We start from the raw sequence: 10,721 nt of genomic DNA, 5'->3' as shown, positions 1-10,721 counted from the left end.
TATGCCTGGGGTGAACGCAAGCCGTCGCCTACCGACGCATTGGCTGATGCGGACAGCTGGGTTGCTAAAGCCCGCAATGAAAGGGGAAAACCGGAGAATTATGTCAGGGCACGCGCAGTTGCCAACCCTACTGACTCTTTCGAGGATCTTGCGGGGAGTTCCCAGGCTCGGAACGCTTGATCCACCGCGGAAGTCTGGCCGACCCGATGCATTCTTGCGTCTCGGTTTTATGCTTGTATAATGGAAAGTTTGATGTTAATGGTCAATCTGGGAGGCCCTCTCGTGTTTGTCTGGCGAGATGTTAACTCCGAGTCGACGTTCCGAGGTGGACTGGGACAGATATTCTATCTTTCTGCTTCACGTTTCTCTGTCGGTAAATTGTATCTGATGATAACGCCGCTTTAACGCTGAATCTCGATGAGTTCGCCTTCTATCAGGCGCAAGATCCGGCTTGGCTGATTATATACCGTAGCTCAATCAGTGATAGACGCTGGTCAAATTTTGTAAACATCGCTTGAATCGTACGAATCGCGTTTGATTGTCTGTACCTTTGCGTTTTCCGTACAGAGCAGTTCGATAAATGAAAGTTAATTATCTTGTAAACCCCATTTCTAGATGCACATCAACAGGAAGCGTGGAAGACGATCCCTAAACCAGTCCCTATTTCATTAGCCAACAAATCCCATACATGGTGCGGCCTATTTGCGGTTGCTCCCAATTTGTCTTGTGGGGGGGGAGAGGCAGCGTAGGTCCGAGGCATATAAAGCCAGCCCTCCTCCCACTTTTCCCTCGCTCGATCTTCTCTTTTCCCTCACAAAGGTCACCCAAGCTTTGCAGACCATCCGACGCCACAGTTCCATCATGAGTACCCGGACAACTCGAACTCGTAAGATTGAGGAATCAGAGACTGGCCCAGTGGATAGTAGAGGCGGCAGTGGTTCAAGTTCTGCCACAGGTGCAACAGAAACTCCCATCATCCTATTGATAACGAGTCGTAACTGACATCTGGACGCAGAAAACAACGATATTGACCAAGCAACCATGACCGAGAGGGTCCAGCAGCAGTCTGTTGAGTCTCGGGAAAACATCTCCCCGAGCTCTACTGGCTCAACGAGACCGACATCTCCGGTGCAGGCAACACGCACTTGAGAATAGACAGCCCACGGGGCTGTACGTTGTGAAAAAAGCGTTGCCGGGGAAGCCATCCATACACGGTGTCATTGATGGAGAAAAATGGTTGACTTGGGCCTTGCACTGTTGGCGCATGCGCAGTTTGCTCTTTTGCCATCGCGGAAGAAGCTGAAGATGGGTCAGCGTCTGATTAGCGGTAAATCCGACAGAGCATCATATCGGCTCTCCTCAGCCTTACCTTTCTCTTCTGCTTGGATGCAGTCGATATCATTTGATTCTGTACGGGACTTGGGTTTGACTGATGAACGAGATCTCGACCGACGGCGTTTGCCTGGCAGAATAAGAAGCAGCACCAGGTGCCGTGACCAGTGGCGTGACCGCCGGACCTGGCTATATGGAATACAATTGAAATATATATGCGGTAACTGAGATCAGTGCCCTGATTCAGCTCATTCAAAAGGCACAAGCATGTAAGTTCATATGCTCCTACAGGAGCAAATTCCTCCCTTGCATAAGGACCAGCCGTGGATGGCCAGACAAGCATGGATGGCCGGCCTGCATTTGCACAAGGCAGCGGGCTAGTGGTGATCGTCAAAGCAAGTGAGAGACATGGCTCAGTACTTGCTCCAGGGGCCATCTTCCAACGAAATATGCAGCAAGCTGGTTATTGGGACCGTAAGCCACGTGAGCCCATCCCTTGATTCTAGCCATGTATAGTTTCCCGGATCAGCGGTAAGGTATCAAGAATATATTCAATTGTCCAAAACAAGCGAGAATCAAACATTTGGCTTAGTGCCATGGGCCCCGTCGGGATATAGACCCGTACAAGTCACCAGTTGCAAATCGCAGTCCCTTGTTCCAGCTGTGTATAGCAATAAGGCGCCGGTGCCAAAACTATGCATCTGTGGGATCAAAGTGTCGAAGCATGGATAGCTGAGGAACAAGCCCCTGCTTCACAGCAGAGTTTCCCGGGATATATTTGATAAATATCACACGGGAGAGTTTATAGACATATTTAGATTTGACCGTCAAAGTTCAGGTTTGAGCTCTCTGCATCCGGAATTTCTAATTTTCCGGATGTTCTATTTTTGAGTAACCAATCAATTTCCCTTGATTTATATCAACTAGGAACAAACGACGCATATACAGTACAACAGAAAATCAAACAGCGCCCTGCATCAGATAGAGGAGAGTAAATACAGGCCACCAGCATGTCTCAAACCATACTCATTCTGAAACTCCCACTTTGAGCTCCGCAAAGGAAGGGAACAGAAATGTCTTTTTCGGTCAGCTGCCGCAGCTGCTTTGGCGATTGTCGTTGGTTTGGGCAAATTGAAAAGCCTCGCGATTTCCCCACGCGTCCTATGAAATATTAATAACCTGCCACCGAATAAAGAGAAGATGATTTGTACCTCGTGAAGACTGAATAAAGCGTACATCTTGATGAAGCAATGGACATAACTGAAGAGGGCCGAGACCGGGAATAAGAGGCAATCTAATGGTCGCCGGCGATAGTGGCCAGAAAGCTTGATGAACTTGGTGAAAATCATCCAAATAAGAAGCACCCCCAACGACCAAGAGTGTAGTGTGGGATTCGACATGGTCATCGTGTGGCATAACCAGATTAGGCAGGTGTCAGTTAAGAGAGCTAATTGCGATATGGTTGTGAGAAACACTGCATAAGTGCTCCATGGATGCCTCCTGGAATATTTACCAGCATTTGACGATCGAAGGAAGAGAGAAGGCTCACCACCAGACAGCCCGGTCAATAAACAAGCTGCGCAGATTACTTCGCCAGTTGCTTCTGGACCATCGCACACATTGTTTGAGGAACTTCGGACTCTCCTCTAGCGTTGTGAGAACCTCGGCATTGGGATGGGATTGGAAGTAGGTTTTGTATCCGTGAGTGACCATCCTGCGCGTCCAGGAGTTGTCATCATCTGCGTTGAGCAATTTGCCAAACCAGGCCTCCTTGACAAAAGCTTTCTTGCAAGATTGAAGGATCTTTGCGCGATAGGCAACCGTTCGGCCGGAGAGGCAGAGAAACACCTCCATCCCATATAAGTGGTTGCAGTGCAGTCGAAGTTTCTTCGCTCTAGATACAATGCGCCCAGGGAACCACCAGATGTACTGGGAGATCCTTGGGTTGTTAGGTGCCTGCACACGCTGGCATGTGGCCACACCTCCCATGAGAGGATCAAGAATCCATGGCACAAGGCATGGAGGCCACAGAACATCGCCATCTGCAAGGATAACAAACTCTGTGCAAACCCTCTTAATTGCAATTGCAATCTGATGACTTTTCTTTGGTCTAGGAACACTTGTCACTTCCATTTTGGATCTGCGATTCTGCATTGATGTTGCTATCAACTCAGCTTTCTGTCGATTTTCATCAATGGTTGACAGTATGATCTGTTGAGGTTCATTCTTCAGAATTGACTCCAGAGTGTTAACCAACTGTTCTCCCGAGCCTTCTAGGGTAGGTATGATAACTGCAACGTTGTTGGCAGTAAAAGACAGGTCATGACCCGATGGACGGATTGGTTTGTACCGGACAAATGCGATCAGATTTCTGAGGAGACGAATGTATCGATAAGCACTTTGACATCCATTAGCAAGAGTGACCATCAAGGATGTAGGGAAGCAGAACGAACAACAGCAGGCAGAATTTCACCGCTGGAGAATAACTCCGGGTGTCCGAATCCATGAAAGAGGGGGGATGGAAGAATTTCCGTGAAAGAATCGGATCAGAGGTCAGTCAGAAAAGCAGGCCCAAAGGCATATCTTTATACTTCACTGCCCTATGAGAGATCCCAATCGCGTCCCCGGTACGTCTTGCGCAGGGTCAATATTGCCACTATTTAATGGACACTACCGACTAGGGATATGATACATCTAGCTCTATTTCCTGGATGTCCAAATTGATCTAAGGCCTAGGTTCCACTGGCCTTGAAGGAAGTGGGACTTCTTATCCGGGGGTCGCGATGCTATGTTAATGGTCTATAGTGCGCCTTCTGCGATTTCCGCAAAGAACTAGAAGGTAATTGATAGGTCCAAATGTGAATTCTTCTCCTACTATTTTGCTTTTAGCTTTTGCCCATATATCACATATAATTCGCGGTATATGCGAAGTTCCTCTCTTTTTAGATCATTTCTCACCCGAGCCAGACATACTTGCAACTCATCCGTTGACCACTGAAGACCCTGAGTAAAAACCAGGAGCGAAAATGCTTCAAGTCCACCCAGAATATCCAGAAGAGCAAAATTGCCCAATTGCTTCAGTTTATTGCCTTCTTCCCATGGCCCTATTGGAATCTACTTCATTTTAGTTCTGGGTCTTCATCGGATGTACGAAGCTTGACATACCTTGAATTTTTGAATTTTGATATTGACAAAGCCAGCGTTTTTCATCCCCTGTGCGCAGGTCGTTGCTCCGCAGAAAGGTTTTTTCAGTTTATCTCGGCCCTCTATGACATGCTGTTGCCATTCAAGTGCGTGTACGGCTTTTTTATGCGTCTCGTCAACTGAGAGGAAGCCGTGCTCAAGTGATTTGAGTTCGAAGTATCCACCAGGTTTTAAATGCTCAAAAGCTCCTCTGCACAGTTCTTCACAGTTGGAGATTGAACCATCCAACTCCCGTCCATGGATGAGATCGAATTTGTACGGCAAATTCCATTCCTCGAAGTTGTCAACCTCAAAAGTGCAATTTGGTGGAACACTGGAATCAATCGTAAGCCAGGGTATATTTTGTATGGTGGGTAAACTTCTTACAAGAAAGGTTGGATTGGGCTCAAATCATTTCCTCGAACCAGCACACTGGGATAGTTGCTGCCGTGGTGATTAGCCAGACTCAAAGCGATATCCATGGACCGGCTTTGGTTTACGCACTCAGCACATTCTATCGCCCAGATACCTGTTCCCGTTCCCAAATCAAGAATATGCTGAGGGCTTTCACTTATGGGAGCGAGAAATAATTCACCCAAGGCGTCTTTGTACATGGAGAGAATGGGTTAAACACGAACAGACTCGACGAACTTACAAGGCTTGTGGTAGGGCTGAGGGATACGATGACCCGACAAAGCCAGGCGATTGATACCCTAAAGATGGACTGCGAAGAGCTGAAAGCAGGCCAACAAATACTACAGGCACAAAATTCGGATCTTAAAGAAGAGATAACTACCTTGAAAACTCGAATCAACCAACCGTCGTGGGCATCGATCGCCGCCATGGGTGCGGGTGAACACCCCCCCAACCCCACACCACCCCCGCCCTCCAAGCCAAAGAACAGGGACCAGAAGGACGCGCCACTATGCATCCGGATCAGCACAGTGATCACACCTACGCCTAGCGACAAGACGGAAGACTCCCTCACAAGATACCTGCCAGCAGAAGAAGTCAAAAACCGAGTGGTAAAGGCACTGCGCAAGAACAAGCCAACAGAAGCTGCTGAAATCGTCGGAATAGGAACAACGAAAACTGGATACATTGTCCGATTCAAGGACTAAGCCTCGAAGGAAGCAGCCAACAAGAATAGCGAATGGTTAAGGGACCTGGGCGACCAGACAAAAGTGGTCAGACCACGGTTCGGGATCGTGGTACACCGCACGCCGACCCGCGAGATTAACCTGACAGACGATAAGGCCGGAAGCATCGCCAAAATAACGGAAGAAAATGAGCTCACAGATAAAGGATTCAAAATTGTGGATATTGCATGGCTCAAGAGAAGGGACTCCGACCTGGGAGCGTCTGCGTCGCTTGGAATCTGGTTCGATAACCTAGAAGCCATTCAGTGATGTATGGCTCTGCCTCCAAAAGATATGGCTTTAAACACCATGGGCCTGGGGATTTTAGAAGAAATTCATGCTGTTCCCTCATAATTTAGCAAGTTATTCAGCTGTGGTGAAAATTTTATAGAATCTTACCTGTAATAATGTATCACTAGATGCAGATTCTGAATAAAGTCCTTTAACTCTGCTGATGCACTCTCTGGTTGAAATTGATGCTCTGAAGGATAGGGGATATTTCCCCTAGGGATGACATTTGGCATGACCAGGCCATTGATGCTCTGAAGGATAGGGATATTTTCCCTAGGGATGACATTTGGCATGACCAGCCCATTGATGCTCTGACGGATAGGGGATATTTCCCCTATGGATGACATTTGGCATGACCATTGATGCTCTGAAGGAAAAGCCGGCATGAATGATAGGGCCAGAGGATGAGCTGCATTTAGATTTTCCTTCATTTTGCTTTCGTGGATAAAGCCCCTATGGGGTTGCCAAACCGCACTCGTGGGGTGGTGTATCACAAAATGACAAGCCTCGATGCAGGTCGCGCCTCAGATATTGCTTCATGGCTTCGCCTCTGTGCTCCATGGATGTCTCGACTCTAAGCGAAAACACCAACAGGCGCACTTCTTGACTGGCACACATGGTTGGGTTAAGTTCGGCCGTCCTCGTGCATGCCACCCCCATGTTCCTTGTCCCCGGGTTTAGCGGCTTGTCGATTCGAGCCAGGGGGAAAAGGGGGGCTGAATAGGTTGACTGGCTGATATTCGCTGGACGAAAGCCCATGTTGGCATGGGGGGGAGGGGGGGGGAGATGGGGGGGCAGGAGCACTTCTGCATTGGTCCACCCCATCAATGCAACATTTCCCGGTTCAGCGGCTTCTTCGGGTGGATGATTGGCGATCCACGCAGCATGCATCTCAGCTACTGTTTTTCCCACCCTCCTTGATTAGGCTTGACCTATATTTGTTCGCAGGCTGGGGTTGAACGTGGGATATATCATTGACGTCAAGTGCCTCCCGGAACGAGATTGAGGGGAGAAGAGCATTCCATCATCTCATCTCGCAACATGGCTACCTTCACGTACGATATCACCTCCCCTGGACCTGCCGACGGTTCTCCCTCACCTCAGCTAAACACAGTGCACCTCCTGGAAGCGTACACCCCTGATCCTTGGTCAGACGAAAAGCCCCAGCACCTCCTTCCAATGCCCATGCCCATGCTCGTGCCCCTCTTCTCTGCGTCTGGCGACCTCTCTAAGGATGCAGCAAGTGAGGTATTTGCTGATTTTTCTGCCCTGCCATCCACCGTCTCTGGTCTCGATGAGATTAACTGGGACGAATGGATCCTGTTCGACCCCCCCCCAGTCGATGTTCCCCCACCGTCACTCCAACTGTCGGATTTCTCTGACGACCCCATCGAGGGCCCAAGCCTGAACGACGTTGCTGATGACCCACCCAATCAACGAGAGCCAACCCCTTCCCTGGCCCCAGAAGATCATGAAGGCAACACATCGAAGGAGCCGTTGAATTACTCCGATGGTTCCATCGAGGCTGACCCACGCCTGGGCGAGGAACGCCACGTCCAAGCCCACCGATCGGAGCAAGTTACCCCCCTGGTGTCCGACTGTTGGGAAGGTGATGCGTTGGGGGAGACGCTGGATAAGCAGGAATACATTATCTTGCCCCTTTCTCAGGTGAAGATTCTGAAGCTGGTGTATAAGCGAGACGGGGATGAGATGTACCAGATAGTAGGATGGATAGATTTACAAGAAACACGCAGATATGGCATACAAGGAAAGCCGTGGAAGTACTCAGGTTCTGCTGGTAAGGCTCAGCACCTGCTCCGTGAAAAACATTTCTCACACCTCACTCACTCACTCTCGCAGAAGACCCAATCATCATCGATGAGCCAATGAGTCCCACCAACTTGCCTTGTGGTTCTGATCAGTTTGTCGCCATTCCATCCCTTCAACGGAATATAGAGAGGGTTCCAGAGGGCTACGAGATTTATGCCAAGATGACATTGGACGATTTGCAGGAGCATGGAGGGTTGGGACTGCTGGCAGCCTACTGGAATAACGAACGTCGTCGAACGAGGTCACATGGATTATGTCAGCATTGATTCAAGATGGCCCAATCTCACGAAACCTTTCTATTTCTAGTTAGTTAGCTGCTTGGATTTATGCAACAATTGAAGTCTCATTCTCTTCATTCTCCTCTTTCGTTTTCTATGTTTGGTTTCCACACTTCGTTTCACTTTACTATTTCTTCTTCATTATATCTATCCTGGCCAGCACACACATTTCCAGAACTTGGAAATTCCACTTCAGATACTATTGCCCCAGACCTCTCTCCCTCCTGATGCTCACGAACCCGCTTGAAGAACATACTTTGACCTCAGCGATGTCGAACGCGAATCATGGCAAAAGCATTCTGCCTTTCTACTGCTGAGACGGCCGTAAGCCGGAGCGATCAAGGAGATTTGGATTGGATGCAGGTTAACAAGAGAAGAGCTGTGCCTCGGAAGTCCAGAAGGGACGGCAAAGGGAAAATGGATTCGTTAGCATGCTTGATATTGTAGCTGTGCAAAGCTTGCGTGGCCTTGAGTGTGGTGTGTTGCACATATGATAAAATAAAAAGGAATGGAAAAACGGATGGAACAATGAAAACTCTTTGGCGCTATAAATCTACATGTATTTCTGACAAGATATTAGTTTTGGGGTTATTTTTGTATCAGCTGTCCCGAAGTAGTAAATGCTCGGTTTATTGAGCCAACAGATTTGAACAGTTTCAGATATGAAGCCAACCTGGATGGCCTTACGCGGCATACATCTTGCAAAGAAGCGTGGCCTCGGCATGACTAAGCTACAACTTGAAGCGGCTGTGTTTATTTATCTCTGGAGGATAACGTTCGTTGTTATTACTAAACTAACTACGCGAGAGCAATACAATATGTTGGGGGGCACGTGATAGGGTAGCCGTAGTACCCACTAACAATCTCTTATATCACCTGACTCTATCACTATTCCCACTATTCCAAGGCATCCCTCCGTTCCATACCACGAACGCGGGAGAAGCGATCGGGGGTGTGTCACTCAATGGCACTTTCTCGGTTCGCCTTGCGGATTGAAAAAAAAGTGATTTGTGAAAAGAATTGTGTGGACTGCCATGGGAATTTCCCTCGCCCCGCGGACAATGGATTGAAAGCTACTCAAAGTGCGCCAATTAAAATTCCTTAAAAATACTTTTTGCCTTCTGGCAAAGGCAAGCTTGAGGGAGACCACACTTTTTCTCAGTATGCCACCAATTCTTGGACACTTTATAGTTCCTGTGGCATTTTTGATTCCTGAAATGTTTTTTAAACCTAAGAGAGGTCTTATTCCTAGGACACTTCTCAACCCTAAGGAGAACCACGCGTTAAACCTATAATGTCATGATTCCGCCGATAGCTTGAGGCTTAATGCCCAGTGTTGGGCCTCAAGTAGTTTTCAGAATCATGACATTATAGATTTAAAGCGTGGTTCCCCCCAGGCTTAAAAAGGATTCTGAGAACTAAAAAAGCCCTAGAATTTTAAAACCTCTCAAGAATCATGACATTCGGGTTTAAAAGTGTGGTCCGCCTCAGAATTAAAGAGCGTTCTAAGAATGTGATCTCTCTCAGGTTCAAACAGTCTTCTGAGAACTAAAAATGCCTTGAGATTATAGAATGTCTCAAAAATCATGACATCTGATTTAACGTGTGGTCTCCCTCAAGCTTAAGGGGCATTCTGAGAACTAAAGATGCCTTGAAATTCTGTCATGCCGCAAGAACGCTGATTTCTGAGCTTGTGGCAGCTCAATCCCTGGGAAATCATATGTCCCTGGGAGCTACACCAAAGTCGTGGCCAATCAAACACAGTCAGCAGAAGAAGAATGCCGTAAGAAGGCAAAATGCCCTGGGGATATGTAAATTTATTGTTGTGGAGCACGGAAAGAAAACACCCCAGTGAAAGATTTAGTTGTAAATGCCAGTACTTTGGGGAGAAATGGCCCAAGAACAACAAATAAAGATCAGAAAATTCCAAGTTTACATAAAATTTAATTGATGCCCTGAGAGATACAAATATTGGTATCTATAGTCATAATTTTAACATATAGATGTAAAACAGGAATTTGCTTCTTGTTTCTTGCAGTTGCTTTGTTTTCTTTGCTAAACATCAATATCGTTAAGGGTTTAGATAACGGTGTCTAACCGGTCACTCTTCCGCAAAGGGAGCGGAAACCGCCAGACGGCAAGCCCATTGAGGTTAACCATTTTGTGGTCTGACAAAAAACCATTCTCTGACAGAGATGCGCAGGGCCAGAAAGACACCCTACTTTGATTTACTTTTAATCACTATCACCGTTGACCTTGGAACTCAGTTAGACTCTGCACCTACCTTTAGTAATCCATCTCTGGTTGCCGTATACTTTCATCTCCCATGCTTCAATAACGTCGTTGCCGCTTTCCCACGGTTCTCGTGGTTCTCTCCTTGAACAGTGTCTCGGTCCAGTATCATTTTGTGTTGGTTAACATACTTCAGTATAAGTTTGCTGCTCCATTTTGCGCTCCCCATTCACCCTCCCTCACGCCCCCGATCTTCACTCACCCATGCTCACTTTCACTCACCCCCGAGTCCACCTGGACCTTCCATAAAGCTGCCCGTCCTCCCCCAGAGTCCTATGTTAGCCTCTTTTTCTACTCTCACTACAGTGGTTTCTGTGGCATCTGCCAATAGGCTAAAGATGTTTGCAAGTTTTAACCAACTTTCATATTATTAAAA

The 10,721-nt window shown here is 47.5% G+C and overlaps 5 protein-coding genes across 5 annotated transcripts; 3 read left to right on the top strand and 2 right to left on the bottom strand.

The window, feature by feature from the left end:
• Positions 1 to 861: 861 nt before the first annotated feature.
• HCAG_05645 (predicted protein) lies at positions 862 to 1,149 on the top strand (the record flags this gene model as incomplete). Its single annotated transcript, XM_001540128.1, has 2 exons — positions 862 to 886; positions 1,016 to 1,149. The coding sequence occupies 2 exons, from the start codon at positions 862 to 864 to the stop codon at positions 1,147 to 1,149; spliced, it is 159 nt and encodes a 52-aa protein (XP_001540178.1).
• Positions 1,150 to 1,398: 249 nt separating this feature from the next.
• HCAG_05644 (predicted protein) lies at positions 1,399 to 3,838 on the bottom strand (the record flags this gene model as incomplete). The annotated part of the gene is made up of 5 exons (XM_001540127.1): positions 1,399 to 1,521; positions 1,753 to 1,834; positions 2,332 to 2,493; positions 2,882 to 3,730; positions 3,786 to 3,838. The coding sequence occupies 5 exons, from the start codon at positions 3,836 to 3,838 to the stop codon at positions 1,399 to 1,401; spliced, it is 1,269 nt and encodes a 422-aa protein (XP_001540177.1).
• A 571-nt stretch (positions 3,839 to 4,409) lies between these two features.
• HCAG_05643 (predicted protein) lies at positions 4,410 to 4,997 on the bottom strand (the record flags this gene model as incomplete). The annotated part of the gene is made up of 3 exons (XM_001540126.1): positions 4,410 to 4,436; positions 4,498 to 4,849; positions 4,903 to 4,997. 3 exons carry the CDS (start codon positions 4,995 to 4,997, stop codon positions 4,410 to 4,412), a joined length of 474 nt encoding a protein of 157 aa, XP_001540176.1.
• Positions 4,998 to 5,357: 360 nt separating this feature from the next.
• On the top strand, positions 5,358 to 5,924 carry HCAG_05642 (predicted protein; the record flags this gene model as incomplete). The annotated part of the gene is made up of 2 exons (XM_001540125.1): positions 5,358 to 5,618; positions 5,646 to 5,924. 2 exons carry the CDS (start codon positions 5,358 to 5,360, stop codon positions 5,922 to 5,924), a joined length of 540 nt encoding a protein of 179 aa, XP_001540175.1.
• A 1,062-nt stretch (positions 5,925 to 6,986) lies between these two features.
• HCAG_05641 (predicted protein) lies at positions 6,987 to 8,041 on the top strand (the record flags this gene model as incomplete). The annotated part of the gene is made up of 2 exons (XM_001540124.1): positions 6,987 to 7,743; positions 7,902 to 8,041. The coding sequence occupies 2 exons, from the start codon at positions 6,987 to 6,989 to the stop codon at positions 8,039 to 8,041; spliced, it is 897 nt and encodes a 298-aa protein (XP_001540174.1).
• Between the last annotated feature and the right edge of the window lie 2,680 nt (positions 8,042 to 10,721).

This window comes from Histoplasma capsulatum, genomic scaffold (assembly GCF_000149585.1).
Source record: "Histoplasma capsulatum NAm1 scaffold_5 genomic scaffold, whole genome shotgun sequence".
NCBI classification, from domain to species: Eukaryota; Fungi; Ascomycota; class Eurotiomycetes; order Onygenales; family Ajellomycetaceae; genus Histoplasma; species Histoplasma mississippiense.
The sequence above is the reverse complement of the archived record's forward strand: the minus strand, read 5'-3'. Positions and strand labels throughout refer to the sequence as shown.